The 17,298-nt window shown below is 47.7% G+C and overlaps 2 protein-coding genes across 2 annotated transcripts in view; both read left to right on the top strand.

Moving 5' to 3' along the window:
* PRPF8 (pre-mRNA processing factor 8) overlaps positions 1–15,709 on the top strand; it is a 37,018-nt gene extending 21,309 nt beyond the window's left edge. Inside the window, exons 25-43 of the mRNA XM_008073370.2 lie at positions 2,484–2,731; positions 2,848–3,027; positions 3,234–3,369; positions 3,484–3,653; positions 3,821–3,950; positions 4,073–4,219; positions 4,408–4,568; positions 4,866–5,057; positions 5,323–5,560; positions 5,685–5,813; positions 9,498–9,611; positions 9,695–9,868; positions 10,605–10,798; positions 11,455–11,694; positions 11,789–11,930; positions 14,485–14,625; positions 14,776–14,915; positions 15,025–15,227; positions 15,385–15,709. Coding sequence (XP_008071561.1) covers positions 2,484–2,731; positions 2,848–3,027; positions 3,234–3,369; positions 3,484–3,653; positions 3,821–3,950; positions 4,073–4,219; positions 4,408–4,568; positions 4,866–5,057; positions 5,323–5,560; positions 5,685–5,813; positions 9,498–9,611; positions 9,695–9,868; positions 10,605–10,798; positions 11,455–11,694; positions 11,789–11,930; positions 14,485–14,625; positions 14,776–14,915; positions 15,025–15,227; positions 15,385–15,539 — 3,234 coding nt within the window. The 3' untranslated portion in view covers positions 15,540–15,709. The remainder of the gene's footprint in view (positions 1–2,483; positions 2,732–2,847; positions 3,028–3,233; positions 3,370–3,483; positions 3,654–3,820; positions 3,951–4,072; positions 4,220–4,407; positions 4,569–4,865; positions 5,058–5,322; positions 5,561–5,684; positions 5,814–9,497; positions 9,612–9,694; positions 9,869–10,604; positions 10,799–11,454; positions 11,695–11,788; positions 11,931–14,484; positions 14,626–14,775; positions 14,916–15,024; positions 15,228–15,384) is intronic.
* An 805-nt stretch (positions 15,710–16,514) lies between these two features.
* Positions 16,515–17,298, top strand: part of RILP (Rab interacting lysosomal protein) — a 3,749-nt gene continuing 2,965 nt past the window's right edge. The window contains exons 1-4 of the mRNA XM_021706631.1: positions 16,515–16,742; positions 16,820–16,913; positions 17,008–17,114; positions 17,205–17,297. Coding sequence (XP_021562306.1) covers positions 16,515–16,742; positions 16,820–16,913; positions 17,008–17,114; positions 17,205–17,297 — 522 coding nt within the window. The remainder of the gene's footprint in view (positions 16,743–16,819; positions 16,914–17,007; positions 17,115–17,204; position 17,298) is intronic.

The following is a 17,298-nucleotide window of genomic DNA, read 5'->3' as shown; positions in this document are numbered from 1 at the left end:
CCTCAGCCTTCCAAGAAGCCAGAATTACAGGCATGCGCTACCACGCCCGGCTGATTTTTTGACTTATTATAGAGATGAGGTCTCGCTGCCCAGGCAGATCATGAACCCGCCGGCTCAGGCAATCCACTCACCTCAGCCTCCCAAAGGCGCGGGATTACAGGCTGAGCCACCAAGCCTGGCTGTTCTTGTTTTTCTTTACATACTCAACCATAATTATAAGATTTTGATTTTTGGTTTTTGTTTTGTTTTTTTTGCCTCAAGAGTCTTACTCTGTCACTCAGGCTGGAGTGCAGTGGCACATTGACGGCCACTGCAGCCTCGACCTGCTAGGCTCAGGCAATCCTTCTACCTCAGCCTTCCAGGTAGTTGGAACCACAGATGTGCGCCACCATGTGCGGCTAATTTTTTGATTTCTTGTAGAGACGAGGTCTCGTCATTTTGTTTAGGCTGGTTTTGAACCTCTGAGTTCAGGCAATTCTCTCATCTCTGTCTCTCAAAGTGCTGGGATTATAGGTGTGAGACACGATGCCTGACCTTTTTTTTTGTTTAGATTGGGAAATATAGTTTATTTAGAAAGTAGGAGAGGGGACCAAAGGTTAGGAAAACCTGCTGGCCATAGCTCAATGAACGCATGGTCTGACCAATGTTTAACAAAAACAATGGCCTATAAGGTTTTTTGTTTTGTTTTGAGTTAGAGTCTCACTCTGTCACCCAGGCTGGAGTGCAGTGGCATGCTCACAGCCACCCCAGCGTCGACCCGCTAGGCTCAAGTAATCCCTCTGCCTCAGCTTTCCAAGTAGTCAGAACTACAGGTACACGCTACCACGCCCAGCTGATTTTGATTTATTGTAAAGTTGAGATCTTGCCAAGTTGCCCAGGCTGGTCAGGTCAAGTTATCTGTGGGCTCAGGCAGTCCTCTCACCTCAGCCTCCCAACGTGCTGGGATTGCAGGCTTGAGCCACCACGCCTGGCCAGTAATTTTTGATTAAATGCTAGAAATTGTGATTTTTGTGTTATTGATTAGTGGATGTTATATTCCTTAAAGAGTACTGGGTTGTGTTCTCATGTGTAGTCAAGTAATATGTGGATTAGTTTGATTTTTACCCCGTCCCTCCTAGGCTGGAGTGCATTGGCATTATGATAACTCATTGTAGCCTTGAGCTCCTGGCTTTAAGCGATCATCCTGCTTCAGCCTCCTGAGTGTCTGGGACTACAGGTGCTTGCCACCCTGCCCCGCTAATGAAAAGAAAATTTTTTTTTTTTAGTTGGAATCTCATTCTGTTGCCCAGGCTGGAGTGCCCTGTCATGCTCATGGCCACTGTATCCTTGACCTGCTGGGCTCAGGCCATCCTTCCACCTCAACCTTCCAAGTAGCTGAAATTACAGGCATACACCACCTCACCCTACTAATTTTTTTTATTTATTGTAGAGATAAGATCTCACTAAGTTGCCCAGGCTGGAAGTTTTTTTTGTTTTTGGTTTTTTTTGCTAGGCATGGTGGCTCACGTCTATAATCCTAGTACTTTGGGAGGCCAAGGTGGGTGGATTGCTTGAACCCAGAAGTTCAAGTCGAGCCTGGGCAACATAGAGACCTTGTTGCTACAAAAAGTAAAAAAAAAATTAACCAGGTGTGATAGCATGTGCCTGTAGTTTCAGCTACTCAGGGTGCTGAGGAGGAAGAATCTCCTGAGCCCAGGAGGTCGAGGCTGCTGTGATACATGATCATCGTGATCATGCCACTCTGCTCCAGCCTGGGTAGCATAGTGAGATTCTGACTCAAAATATTTCACAGACGTGAGCTATCATGCCCAGCCCTGTGGATGTTCTGGACAGGATATGGCCTTTTTTGTCTTTTTTTTTTTTAAGATGTGGGGTACAATTCAGGGTTAGGTATATAAGTGGTTATTGTGGTTTTTTCACTTAGCATAATTTGTTCAAGTTTTTGCTGTATTTGTAGCATATATCAATACTTCAGTTCTTTAAATGGATTTGTAACGTTCTGTTGTATGAAAAATACCACATTTTATTTACCCATTGTTAAGTTGATGGACATTTGAGGTTTTTTCCCACTTGTGGCTATTATGAACCATGCTGTTGTTAACATTTGTATATACATCTTTGTGTGGACATGTTTTCATTACTCATGAATATACCTGGGGTGGAATCTTCTTTCTATGTTTAACCTTTAGAGAAACTGCCAGACTGTTTTCCAAAGTGGCTGCTCCATTTTACATTCCCACCAGTACTATATGAGGGTCTCATTTTCTCTATAACCTTGCTAATGCTTGTCATCTCTTGGTTATGTTCATGCTAGTGGATGTGAAGTGGTATCTCATTGTGGTTTTGATTTATATTTCCCTAATGACTAATGATGTAGAACTTAAATCTTTCTTGAGTACTAGGGATATAACTAACTGGATCAAGTAGTCTCTACCCCCACCCAACAGCTCATCTGTAATTTACTTTTCTCCTGCTAACTTTAGATTGTGAATAAGTGGAATACAGCTCTCATTGGCCTTATGACATACTTTCGGGAGGCTGTGGTGAACACCCAGGAACTCTTGGATTTGCTGGTAAAATGTGAGAACAAGATTCAGACACGGATCAAGATTGGACTCAACTCCAAGATGCCAAGTCGGTTTCCCCCTGTTGTGTTCTACACCCCTAAAGAGTTGGGTGGACTCGGCATGCTTTCAATGGGCCATGTGCTTATCCCCCAGTCTGACCTCAGGTAGGGCCTGGTTGAAAATATTGTTAGACTCTGTTGCTTAAACCCTAGGGGAAGTGGGCATTTCTTTACTTTGAGGTTTTATTTTTTTCTCTAATCTTGGTTGTACCCCAAAACAGGTGGTCCAAGCAGACAGATGTGGGTATCACACACTTTCGTTCAGGCATGAGCCATGAAGAAGACCAACTGATTCCCAACTTGTACCGCTATATACAGCCATGGGAGAGCGAGTTCATTGATTCTCAGCGGGTCTGGGCTGAGTATGCACTCAAGAGACAAGAGGCCATTGCCCAGAATAGGTGAGAATTCAGGAGGGCATACCAAACCTGGGGCAGGCGGAGGGTGGTGGACCTTGAATCTTGTGTGGAGTTTGGGGGTAAAGCCATATTTTTGTGGAGATGAGAAGACAGGTTCTACTCCTGACACTAATTATCTTTGGCTAGAAAGGAGTACTGAGCTCTTCATGTGAGAAAGTGTTTTGATTTTAATCTTTTTTCTTTGGCAGACGGCTGACTTTAGAAGATTTAGAAGATTCATGGGATCGTGGCATTCCTCGAATCAATACCCTCTTCCAGAAGGACCGGCACACATTGGCTTATGATAAGGGCTGGCGTGTCCGAACTGACTTTAAGCAGTACCAGGTATGTGGAGGGGAGTAGTGGATATTTTTCCTGAATCAGGAGAATCTATAGCTACCTTGGAAACCTGGGGCCATAGGTGCCCAGAAGCTTGACCTTGCCTGCCTCACCATCTAGGTATTAAAGCAGAACCCTTTCTGGTGGACACACCAACGGCATGATGGGAAACTCTGGAACCTGAACAACTACCGTACAGACATGATCCAGGCCCTAGGTGGTGTGGAAGGCATTCTGGAACACACACTCTTCAAGGGCACTTACTTCCCTACATGGGAAGGGCTTTTCTGGTGAGGCTTCTCTTCTTCTCTTATAGGAGCCTATCAAAGTCCTTTGAGCTCATCCCTTGTGTGCCTCTGTGGTCTCCTATGGTGTTTCCTGGATAGCCATCTCCAGGAGGTCAGCAGTGTGCTGGGAATGGCAGAATATCACCTTACCTGATTCTTGTTCTCCCCAGGGAGAAGGCCAGTGGCTTTGAGGAGTCCATGAAGTGGAAGAAGCTAACTAATGCTCAGCGATCAGGATTGAACCAGATTCCCAATCGTAGATTCACCCTCTGGTGGTCCCCAACCATCAATCGAGCCAATGTGAGTGTGATTGGTAGGCATGGGTAAAGGGTAGCTAAAAACAGGTATCTGTTATTGCTGTAATTATGTCCTGGCACCAAAGTCTCTTGATCTCTAGCGTTACATTTTCTTTTTCCTGGCAGGTATATGTAGGCTTTCAGGTGCAGCTGGACCTGACAGGTATCTTCATGCATGGCAAGATCCCCACGCTGAAGATTTCTCTCATCCAGATCTTCCGAGCTCACTTGTGGCAGAAAATCCATGAGAGCATCGTTATGGACTTATGTCAGGTGGGCTAGAATTGAGGCGAGAGGATGCCACAAAGAGTTAGGTCGACATGCTCTTTTGCATATAGGAAATCCATCCTGGAAGCTCTGAGGATGAGACTCCCATATTGTCTCATTATCTTAGATTCTACAAACTCCCATTCTAAGTGTTCTTACCTAAGAAGTCTTAAATTCTCTGCCTTTTCCTTCAGGTGTTTGACCAGGAACTGGATGCACTGGAAATTGAGACAGTACAAAAGGAGACAATCCATCCCCGAAAGTCCTATAAGATGAACTCTTCCTGTGCAGATATACTGCTCTTTGCCTCCTATAAGTGGAATGTCTCCCGGCCCTCATTGCTGGCTGACTCCAAGTAAGTGCCTCATGATCTAGCTCTAGGCGTCCAGGGACCTTAGTTTTACTGTTCTTCTAGCACTACACTTTAGGAATCATCCCTGTCTGCCTTTCTTTCAAACTTGGGGCCAGTACTACCCTTGGAGTGTATCAACACCCTCAATCAGGTTCTGCTGATTCTGTGAGGGTCTTGCAAATCTGGAAAAGGCAGACTGGATAGTTTTGTGATTTAGGTGGTGACTGGGAAGTCTTGCTATTGTGGGGACATTGGTTACACCCGTGGCTTCCTGGAAACCTGACCCCTCTCCATCTTCAGGGACGTGATGGACAGCACCACCACCCAGAAGTATTGGATTGACATACAGTTACGCTGGGGGGACTATGATTCCCATGATATTGAGCGCTACGCCCGGGCCAAGTTCTTGGACTACACCACAGACAACATGAGTATCTACCCTTCGCCCACAGGTGTACTCATTGCCATTGATCTGGCCTATAACTTGCACAGGTGACTGGGGCTCAGAAGCATGTGTTTTCTATTAACCCCATACTTTAATGTAGTAATGCTTTTCTACTCTACCTGGGTGGGATGAAGTTTGACCTTTTCTTCCTCTGGGTCACTATCTTTTTTTTTTCTCAGCGAGTGTGTACATGAGTAGGCTACCATTGCCAACCTAGTCAACAGTTTTTCTTCCTCTATAGAATTGCAGTTTGCCTTGTTTTCGGGACTGTCAGCCTGGTTTTAACTTTTCTTTACCCCTCTACCCTCACAGTGCCTACGGAAACTGGTTTCCAGGCAGCAAGCCTCTCATACAGCAGGCCATGGCCAAGATCATGAAGGCAAACCCTGCCTTGTATGTGTTACGTGAACGGATCCGTAAGGGGCTACAGCTCTATTCATCTGAGCCCACTGAGCCTTATCTTTCCTCTCAGAACTATGGTGAGCTCTTCTCCAACCAGATTATCTGGTTTGTGGATGATACTAATGTCTACAGAGTGACTATTCACAAGGTGAGTTTGAAGTAGTATAGGGGTCTAGGAGTCTATATATGCCTGTGGGAGAGTAATAAGACAAGTGTGTGTATATATTGGGATGAAGGGAGGACAGATGCTAACTAATGTAATCGTTCTCTAGACCTTTGAAGGAAACTTGACAACCAAGCCTATCAATGGGGCCATCTTCATTTTCAACCCACGCACAGGGCAGCTGTTCCTCAAGATAATCCACACATCCGTGTGGGCTGGACAGAAGCGTTTGGGGCAGGTGAGTGGGTTAAAAGAGAGGCCATAGAACCTTGCTGCCTATTACTCTTGCAGGAGAGAAGGGGAGAAGAAAAAGAGAGTATCTACTGTTTCTGTGATGGAAGACTGAGAATATCTCATTTGAATTTATTCCCTGAATTACTTAACTTGAGACGCATCCTCCTATGGGGGGTCCAAGAGTATGTGAGGTCCTTCATTACCTTCCAGCTGGTTATCTCTGTTTCCTGAATCTCCCATCTCTAACCTAGTCCTATCTGGAACAGGGCTACCAGGACATTGTCTTTCTAAAAGGAACTTTTTTTTTTTTAGTCCAAGTCTCACTCTGTCACCCAGGCTGAAGTGCAGTGGCATGATCATGATGATCACAGCTTACAGCAGCCTCGACCTCCTGGGCTCAGGCAGTCCTTCTGCCCCAGCCTCAGTAGCTGGGACTACAGGTGTGTACCACCACACCTGGCATATTTATTGGATTTTTTTTTGTAGAGATAAGGTCTTGCTACGTTACTCAGGCTGGTCTTGAACTCCTGACCTCAAGCAATCTTCCCCCCTGAGCCTCCCAAAGTACTGGGATTATAGGTGTGAGCCACTACACCTGACCTAGAAAAAACATCCTTTTTATTTTATTTTATTTTATTTTTTTGAGTTGAAGTCTCACTCTGTCACCCAGACTAGAGTGCAGTGGCCGCTCCCGGCCACCGTAACCTCAACTTGCTTGGCTCCGGCGATCCTTCCGCTTCAGCCTTCCAAGTAGCCAGAACTACAGGCGCGCGCTGCCACGCCCGGCTGATTTTGATTTATTGTAGAGATGAGGTCTCACCAAGTTGCCCAGGCGGGTCTCAAACCCGCGGGCTCAGGCAATCCACTCACCTCAGCCTCCCAAAGGCGCGGGATTACAGGCTGAGCCACCGAGCCAGGCTTATTTTATTTTTTAAATTTTTTTGAGTCAGAGTCTCACTCTGTCACCCAGGTTAGAGTGCAGTGGCATATTCACAGCTACCGCAGTCTCGACCTGCTGGGCTCAGGCAATCCTTCTGCCTCAGCCATCTAAGTTGTTGGAACTACAGGTGCCCCCACCATATCCAACTAATTTTTTGATTTATTGTAGAGATGAGGTTTTGCCAAGTTGCCCAGGTTGGTCTCGAACCCCTGGGGTCAGGTAGTCCTCAGTCCTCTCATCTCTGCCTCCCAAAGTGCTGGGATTACAGGTGTGAGCCACCACGCTTGGCCCCTAGAAGGAACATTCTTTGTTTTTTGAGTCGGAGTCTCACTCTGTCACCCAGGCTGGAGTGCAGTGGCATACTCACGGCCACTGCAACCTTGACCTGCTGGGTTCAGGTGATCCTTCCACCTCAGCCTTCCAAGTAGCTGAAACCATAGGCATGTGCCACCATGCCTGGCTAACTTTTTGATTTATTGTAGAGATGAGGTGTTGCCATGTTGCTCGGGCTGGCCTCAAACCCCTGAGCTCAGGCAATCCTCTCTCCTCCACCTCCCAAAGTGCTGGGATTATAGGCTTGAGCCACCTTGCCTGGCAAATAACTTTTTTTTAATTTTTAATTTTAAAGATATAGGGTACAATTCAGGGTTAGGTATACAAATGTTCCTTATACAGTTACCCTTGTTGATGAGGTATGCCCCCCACCTCCCCAGCAGATTCCCACTACTGCCAATCCCGTGTCCCCCCACCCTGGACAGTTTCCCACTACTGCCAATCCTTTCCTTATAGTATTATGATAATTGTTCAAGGTTCGCTTATGAGTGAGAACATGTGATACTCAGTTCTTTGTTTCTGTGATAGATCACTCAGTATTATAGACTCTAGTCCATCCAAGTTGCTGTGAAGTTCATACTTTTGTCCTTCTTTATGACTGCATAATATTCCATCATGTATATGTACCACATTATTTTTATCCAGTCCTCTTTCAATGGGTATCACAGTTGGTTCCATGTTGTTGCTATTGTGAACAATGTTGCAATAAACTTACGCATGTAATAAACATACGTGTGCATCGCCAAACTGTTTCCCACAAAGGTTGTATTTATTTATACTCTCACCAACAGTGTGGCAGTGTTCCCTTTTTGCCGCATCCTCTCCAGCATCTGTTGTTTGTTGAGTTATTGATGATGGCCATCCTGACTGGAGTTAGGTGGTATTTCAGTGTGGTTTTATTTTGCATTTCTTTGATGACTAGTGAGGCTGGGCACTTTTTCGTGTATCTGTTGGCTGTTTGCATGTACTCTTTTGAGAAGTGTCTATTCATATCTTTTGCCCTTTTTGTAATGCGGCTGTTTTTTTCTTTTTGGCACGTTTGAATTCCTTGTAGATCCTAGATGTTAGGCCTTTGTCAGACATACAGTTGGCAAATATTTTTTCCTAGTCTGTGAACTGTCTTCCTGCTCTCTTACTGGTTTCTCTGTCACTTTGATGAGGTCCCACTTGTCTGTCTTATTTCTTAGAAGGAACATTCCTAAAGCATCACTTTTATCAAATCTCTATTTCAGAACCTTTGTTAGTACCTTCCTTTTTGCTGAATTTTGATTTGGCTTCCCAGACATTTGATATCTGGCTGGGCTGCATGTGCCTAGCCAGTTTGTCTTCCTTTATTGTTGGTTTTTTTTGTTTTGTTTTGTTTTTGAGTTGGAGTCTTACTCTGTCGCCCAGACTGGAGTGCAGTGGCATGCTCCTGGCCACCGCAGCCTTGACCTGCTGGGCTCTGGCAATCCTTCTGCCTTAGCCTCCCAAGTAGCTGGAACTACAGGCGCACGCTACCATGCCCGGCTACTTTTTTGATTTATTGTAGAGATGAAGTCTTGCCAAGTTGCCCAGGCGGGTCTTGAATCTGCACGCTCAGGCAATCCACTCACCTCAGCCTCCCAAAGCACGTGATTGAGGCTGAGCCACTGAGCATGGCTCTTTATTGTTTATTTATTTATTTACTTATTTTTGAGTTGAAGTCTCTCACTCTTGCCCAGGCTGGAGTGCAGTGGCACGCTCACAGCCACTGCAGCCTTGACCTGGTAGGCTCAGGTGATCCTTCCGTCTCAGCCTTCCAAGTGACTGGAACTACAGGCGTGTGCCACCATGCCCAGCTAATTTATTTATTTATTTATTGTAGAGATGAGGTCTTGCCAAGTTGCCCAGGCTGTTCTTGAACCTGCGGGCTCAGGCAGTCCTTCTCTCAGCCTCCCAAGCTGGGATTATAGGCGTGAACCACTGCGCCCAGCTCCCTTTATGTTTATAGCATATTTCCTCTTAAATCAGTCCAGGATCCTAATGTCCCAAAACCTTGATGGTCATCTCCGTTTCTGTTGCTTTACTCATATTTTTCTCTTTCTAGAATGAACATCCCCTTTCCTCTGTTAATCAGTCATACTCCTTAAGACCCATTTCTTTTTTGCACCTTTTTATTATTTTAATAACCTTAATTTCCTTTGTTCCTGAACTCCTATGATATAGTACATAGTTTAGCACATGATTATATACCAGCCTGTGTTGTCTTGTGTAGGATGAAAAACTCTTTAGACAAGGGCATTTGACACTTTGTGCCTTCTAACTGCCTAACATTCAATGTCAGCATTCAACAGAAACATAGATGGATTATTTCAGGGTTAATAGAATTTTCTGTCCTTGTTGCTCTGGAAAGATAGAGACTCAATTTCCATTTTCTTCTCTCTTGCTTTTTAGTTGGCTAAGTGGAAGACGGCTGAGGAGGTGGCTGCCCTGATCCGATCTCTACCTGTGGAGGAGCAGCCCAAGCAGATCATTGTCACCCGGAAGGGCATGCTGGATCCATTGGAGGTAAGAGAGTAGACAAGGTAGAAGAAAGGAGACCCAGGAGGACCTCTAGGTGTTTCTAATCTTGGACTTGATTTTTGTTTTAGGTACATTTGCTGGACTTTCCCAACATTGTGATCAAGGGATCAGAGCTCCAACTCCCTTTCCAGGCTTGTCTCAAGGTGGAAAAGTTTGGGGATCTCATCCTGAAGGCCACTGAGCCCCAAATGGTTCTCTTCAACCTGTATGATGACTGGCTTAAGACTATTTCATCTTATACGGTATGAACCTCAGGAAGAAGAATGTCATGCTAGGAGAAATGGGCTTAGGGTTAAGAGAAGAAGATCCTAATTAGCCGGGCGTGGTAGCACACGCCTGTAATACCGGCTACTCGGAAGGCTGAGGCAGAAGGATTGCCAGAGCCCAGCAGGAGAGGCTGTGGTGGCCGGGAGCGGCCACTGCACTCCAGTCTGGGCAACAGAGTGAGACTCCAACTCAAAAAAAAAAAAAGAAGATCTTGGCCAGGCTTGGTGGCTCAGCCTGTAATCCCGCGCCTTTGGGAGGCTGAAGTGAGTGGATTGCTTGAGCCCGCGGGTTCGAGACCTGCCTGGGCAGCGAGACCTCATCTCTATAATAAAATCAAAAAATCAGCCGGGCGTGGTAGCGCATGCCTGTAATTCCAGCTACTTGGAAGGCTGAGGCGGAAGGATCGCTGGAGACCAGCAGGCGAGGCTGCGGTGGCCGGGAGCGGCCACTGCACTCCAGTCTGGGCGACCGAGTGAGACTCCAACTCAAAAAAAAGAAGATCCTGTGCCTTAGGCTTTCCCACAAACCAATTAATGGGACCATTTTCACATTTTCAGCCGGTGGATTCAGTGGGAACTCTGCTGACTCATGAAGGGGTTGGGACCTTAGAGTTTGAAATCAATGCTTGGGCTTCATGAAGGTTTAAGATAGACAAAAGTGGGGGAGATTCATGCAGCTGACTTTCCTCTACTCTTCCCAATCTCTTCCCAGGCTTTCTCCCGTCTCATCCTGATTCTTCGTGCCCTGCATGTGAACAATGACCGGGCGAAGGTGATCCTAAAGCCAGACAAGACCACAATTACAGAGCCACACCACATCTGGCCTACTCTGACTGACGAGGAGTGGATCAAGGTGGAGGTGCAGCTCAAGGATCTTATTTTGGCTGACTACGGCAAGAAAAACAAGTGAGCAGTGGTGGGGAGACACATGGGAGAGCCAAAGAGGGCCAGGTGGGTGGCTCAGTATATGATTTCTGTGACATTGGTACATTTAGGCACAGAAGTTTCTCAAGAAACTATCTTAGAGGTACCTGCAAAAGAGAGGCAGGCAGTGTCTTCGCTGCTTACAATATAGAAGTGTCCATGTTTCTTTACTGTCCGTACATAACAGAAAATTTTAACATCCTAGACCCCAACCATCACTGCTAATAGCACACATACACCTTCCCGTCATTGTGATAACCAAAAATATCCGTAGATTTCCAGACGCCCCTTAGGATGGCTGTCATTACCACCTCTAATTGAGAACCACTATTCTAGGGCTTCTGGGGTTTTCATTTTTGGGAATTATCCCATGCCAGGGCACTTTTTGTCAAAAGTGGGAGTTACGCATGCTGAACAACTAAAGGGTATACATACAGAGTGCAGTCCTGCTTGAGATCTTATGAATCTTAGAAGTATTAGTGCATCTCCACTTCACACTCCCTTTAGAAGTGTCACTTGAGGATTATCTGGGGCGAGAGTATTGGCTGCCCTGTCCTACCAGGTTTCACCCTTGCCATTGAGGCACAAGTGACCAAGGGGAAAGAATCCTTGTGGTGTAACCCACTCTGTTCCCACAGTGTAAATGTGGCATCGCTGACACAATCGGAAATTCGAGACATTATCCTTGGTATGGAGATCTCAGCACCATCACAGCAGCGGCAGCAGATAGCTGAGATTGAGAAGCAAACGAAGGAACAGTCACAGCTGACTGCAACTCAGACTCGCACTGTCAACAAGCATGGCGACGAGATCATCACCTCTACCACTAGCAACTATGAGACCCAGACTTTCTCATCGAAGACTGAATGGAGGGTCAGGTACTGTAAAGGGCAAGAGGGTAGGCATGGAGCCTATTAGCATTAACTAAGGTGCTTGGGCTGTGAGATGCTGACATTTCCTACTTGTTTTTAGGGCCATCTCTGCTGCCAATCTGCACCTAAGGACCAATCACATCTATGTTTCATCTGATGACATCAAGGAGACTGGTTATACCTATATTCTTCCCAAGAATGTACTTAAGAAGTTCATCTGCATATCTGACCTTCGGGCCCAAGTGAGTAAGCGTGCTCAACTAGGCCACAGTGTATGCCCAACATGTGTGCCTAAAATTCACCTGAGATTTCCTATAATTTGAGAAGCTAATTTCAAGATTCATGGAAAAATAATTATACAAGACAGTCAAAACAGGGAGGAAGGTTTTGGCCCCCATGAGTTATCAAAACCATACTATAAAGCTATGGCAATTAAGAGAAAGAAAGTGGTATTGGCCTAGAAGTTGTTGGTAGAGAATAACATAACTTCTGTGTATATAATAAATGTGGTATATCAAATCTGTGGATTAAGAATGCACTATGATATTAAAACCATTGGGAAAAGGTTAGGTCCCTGCCTCACACCTTTTATAAAATCTAGGTAGAGTAAAAGTCCGAATGCAAAATACTGAACTGTAGAGTATTAGAAGAAAAATATTATGATCTTAGTTTAGGGATAGCCATCTTTTTTTTTTTTTGAATTGTAGTCTCACTCTGTCACACAGATTGGAGTGCAGTGGCACGCTCCTGGCCACTGCAGCCTCAACCTGCTGGGCTCCGGTGATCCTTCTGCATCAGCCTTTCAAGTAGCTGGAACTACAGGTGTGTGCTACCACACCCGGCTAATTTTTTGTTTATTGTAGAGATGAGGTCTCACCAAGTTGCCCAGGTGGGTCTCGAATCCACAGGCTCAGGAAATCCACTTACTTCAGCCTCCCAAAGTGCTGGAATTACAGGCTGAGCCACCGAGCCCGGCCAGGGATAGCCTTCTTAAACAAGATGTAAAACACAAAACAAAAACTTGTGTATGACAAAGGTTACTACAAAAGACTAACTAAAAGAGGAAAGAAAATAGTTGCATTACTCAGGAGATAATGGATTAGTATCTACAATAGGTAATTCTCAGAAGTTGATTTTTTTGGGGGGGGTGGTCAGAGTTTCACTGTCACCCAAGCTGAAGTGCAGTGGCATGTCCATGGCCACTGCAGCCTTGACCTGCTGGGCTCAGGTGACCCTTCCGCCTCAGACTTCCAAGTAGCTGGAACTACATGTACATGCTACCATGCCCAGCTAATTTTTTGATTAATTGTAGAGACGAGGTCTTGCCAAGTCTTGAACCCCCGGACTCAGGCAATCCTCTCACCTTGGCCTTCAAAGTGCTGGGATGACAAGCATGAGCCACTGCTCTCAGCCAGAAGCTGATTTTTAAAAGATAACTGCAAGCCGGGCTCAGTGGCTCAGCCTGTAATCCTGCGCCTTTGGGAGGCTGAGGTGAGTGGATTGCCTGAGCCCACGGGTTCGAGACCCACCTGGGCAACTTGGCGAAACTTCATCTCTACAATAAATCAAAAAAATTAGCTGGGCGTGGTAGCACGCGCCTGTATTTCCAGCTACTTGGAAGACTGAGGCGGAAGGATCACCGGAGCCCAGCAGGTCGAGGCTGCAGTGGCCAGAAGCAGCCACTGCACTCCAGCCTGGGCAACAGAGTGAGACTCCAACTCAAAAAAAAAAAGATAACTGCAGTCCAGGTGTAGTGGCTCACACTTGAAATCCCAGCAGTTTGAGAGACCAAGGTAGAAGGCTCATTTGATCCCAGGAGTTCGAAACCAGCCTGGCAAGACCCCATCTCAAACACATATGTAAATAAAATTAAATTTACACTGGGCATAGTAGCTCACGGCTATAATCCCAGCACTTTGGCAGGCAGGTAAGAGGATTGCCTGAGCCCGCAGATTCAAGACAAGCCTAGGCAGCATGGCAAGACCTTGTCTCTACAATACATTAAAAAAAAAAATTAGCTGGGCATGGTGGCACATGCCTGTAGTTTCAGCTTCTTAGAAGGCTGAGGTGGAAGTATCACCTGAGCCCAGCAGGTCAAAGCTATGGTAGCCATGAGCAACATGCCACCTCACTTCAGCCTGGGTGACAGAGTGAGACCCTAACTCAAAAAAAAAATAACAACAGTAGATAGCTAAATAAAATTTAAAGATAACGGCAGAATGAGTAAAGAACATAAAAAGGTAGCTCAGAAAAAGAACTGCAAGTGGAAAATAGAATTTGAATTAGATGTTCAGCTTTACAAAGAATATCAGGAATATTCATATTTTATAAAACCATCTTGTGGTCATCAGTAAAATAGTATCAAATTTTAAAATAGTATCATTAGTATCCTGTGTGGGTGAATTTATAAGAAACAGGTCCTCTTCTTTTGTTGATGGCAATGTAAAATTTAAAATACCACATGGTACTGGTTTTCCAGATGAGTTCAGCTCGTGAAAATTCACTGAGCTGTGTGCTTGTGTGGTGCTCATTTGTTTATGAATACTATACTTAACAATCAACTGGGAGCTTGTTGAGCGTTGCAGTCTCTTGGGTCCCACTTAGGAAATTCTGATGTGGTAAGTCTCAGATGAAGTCATATTTAACATTTTGAACAGTACTCTAAGTGATTCTGATACAGAGGGCTCTGATCACATTTTGTAGAACTCCGTTCTTGTTCTTGGGGAAGGAAGGAAACCGTCAGACCCTGAGCTGGTACTAAGAATCAGTTTTGTTTCCTGACCCCTTTGTCTCCAGATTGCAGGATACCTGTATGGGGTGAGCCCACCAGATAACCCCCAGGTAAAGGAGATTCGCTGCATCGTGATGGTACCACAGTGGGGCACCCACCAGACTGTGCACCTGCCTGGCCAGCTGCCCCAGCATGAGTACCTCAAAGTAAGTGCTGGGGCTGGAGCTTGGCAGTGTGTGAGAACTGGGGCTTTCTGCTACCAGAGAGATGGAGGGAAGGCAGGCATGTTACCCTCAGGTGAGATTTCTGCCTGTAGATGGGATTCTGAACAGCTCTTTACTGCTCTTTGCCTGTAGGAGATGGAGCCCTTAGGTTGGATCCACACTCAGCCCAATGAGTCTCCCCAGTTATCACCCCAAGATGTCACCACCCATGCCAAGATCATGGCTGACAACCCATCTTGGGATGGCGAGAAAACCATTATCATCACCTGCAGGTGGGCTGGGACCCCCCCCCTTGGGAAGATGTGTGGTGGGGCAGGGATTGTAGGCCAGGGCCTCGGATGGTGGCCAGAACTCTTACTCTGCCTTTATCCAACCCCTCAGCTTCACACCAGGCTCCTGCACACTAACGGCCTATAAGCTGACCCCCAGTGGCTATGAATGGGGCCGCCAGAACACAGACAAAGGCAACAACCCCAAGGGCTACCTACCCTCACATTATGAGAGGGTCCAGATGTTGCTGTCCGACCGCTTCCTCGGCTTCTTTATGGTCCCTGCCCAGTCCTCATGGAACTACAACTTTATGGGTAAGTAGGGGGGAGCACAGGGAAGTGAGGACAGTGTTGAGGATAAGGTTAGGCCTTCACCTTTAGCACCTGGGGCTTGATTCTGGCTTGGAAATGCCCCAGCCTGCATGAGGCAGGTGGACCCTTGCTGACATTTGCTGTATCCTTCTCTCCTAAGGTGTCCGGCATGATCCCAACATGAAGTATGAGCTGCAGCTGGCAAACCCCAAGGAGTTCTACCATGAGGTGCACAGACCCTCCCACTTCCTCAACTTTGCCCTCCTGCAGGAGGGTGAGGTCTACTCTGCCGACCGTGAGGACCTGTATGCCTAATTGCTTCCTTACTTCCTCCTGCTTCAGACTCCTTAGAGGCAGCCCCTGCAGACAAGCTGGTGACATTCAGCAGCTTGGCCCTTTCCCCTCTATTTGTGTTTGTTGTGTTGTTGACCTCCTGATGGCTTGTGACCTGAATAAAATATAATAATAAATTTTGTATAAATAGAGGTCTGGAGGCTGTTTTTTTCCCCTGAACTCAAAGTCTGGGTATAGTTCTGGCTGGAGGTTAGGCCAGGACAGTTGTTCAAGGTTGCTGGACTCAGCCTTGGAGCGGTACAAGGCCCCCTTCGCATTCAGGGCTTTGGGGCTAGACATCCCCTGGACTCAGGAAACTGGGGCTGGGCTTTCACCCTCCTACTGTTTTGACCACATATACTGATTTCTCTTCAAAATACAGTATTTGCAAACATCACCTCCTTTCAACAAATCTTGGAGCAGTTGCCATTTCCTGGGTCTACAAGCTCGGTGGCTTGTGCTCTGCAGCTGTAGTGTCCAGCCTATCCCATTTGACTTTCTGTGTCACTCCTGCTCAAGGAAACAAGCACACTGGCAGACAGTTTGTGTACTGCCAGGCGGAAGCCAGTGACTGGTCCACCTGTCACCTCTTGCCTGGAGTACTTGGCTGCCAAATTGGCCCCATGACTCCAGACACAGGGGTGGAGCCTGGTTTGGGCACTGTGGGGAGGGCTTGATTAAAGTGGCCACTTACAGCCCTGAGCCGAAGCTCTGGGACGCCTGGCTGGAAGTTGGCTGTCCTGTTTCCTGTGACCTTGGGGGGATGAATAGAATAGAGCCCAGGGGCCTAGGGCACGATCTCTCTTCCCTACGCCTTTTCCCTTAATCGCTCCTCCCCACTACTTGTTGCTTCTACCCCGCCCCTACTGCCCTAAACTGCTTCCTGGGCCGGAACGGTTTGACTTTTTCCTGTCCCAGTTGGGGGAGGGGGAGCGAGGCCCTAGGCCTTCGGGGGCCATGGAGCCCAGGAGGGCGGCGCCTGGGGCACACGGGAGGGGGTCTCGAGTGGCCGCGGGATCGGGGACGGCCGCGGAACTTGTGTATCATCTAGCGGGAGCCCTGGGCACCGAGCTGCAAGAGCTGGCGCGCCGTTTCGGGCCAGAAGCTGCGGCGGGGCTGGTGCCCCTCGTGGTGCGAGCTCTGGAGCTCCTGGAAAAGGCTGCCGTGGGGTCGGCCCCGGACTCGGTGAGTCACTGCCCCCCCACTCGCCACCCGCGGGGCCGGCGTCGCGGGCGCCTAAGACTGACGCCCGGCCTCCCTAGCTGCAGGTGTCGGCGCAGCAGGCCGAACTGGAGCTGCGGCGGCTGCGGGAGGAGAACGAGCACCTCCGCAGGGAGTTGCGCGCCGGGCCGCACGGTGAGTGCCGGCCCCGGCCAGGCCAAGGGCGGGTTGGCGGCCGGCGCGGGGCCTCCCCTTCCGCGGACCGCCGCTAAGGATGCCCCTTCCTCAGAGGAGCGCGCGCTGCTGCGGCAACTCAAGGAAGTGACGGACCGCCAGAGGGACGAGCTCCGGGCGCACAACCGCGACCTGGCGCAGCGCAGCCAGGAGACGGAGGCGGTGAGGGCGGCGCGGTGGGCGCGAGGCCGTCCGGCTTTGTCTGGCCCCGGCGCCCCGCCCACCAGCCTTCACCTCTTGCTCCGCCCTCAGTTGCAGGAGCAACTGCAGCGCCTCCTGCTGGTGAATGCGGAGTTGCGGCACAAACTGGCAGCCGTGCAGACCCAGCTGCGCGCCGCGCAGGACC

The sequence above is a fragment of the Carlito syrichta genome, unplaced genomic scaffold, assembly GCF_000164805.1.
Source record: "Carlito syrichta isolate Samal-C Ts95f unplaced genomic scaffold, Tarsius_syrichta-2.0.1 Scaffold315828, whole genome shotgun sequence".
NCBI classification, from domain to species: domain Eukaryota; kingdom Metazoa; phylum Chordata; class Mammalia; order Primates; family Tarsiidae; genus Carlito; species Carlito syrichta.
The sequence above is the reverse complement of the archived record's forward strand: the minus strand, read 5'-3'. Positions and strand labels throughout refer to the sequence as shown.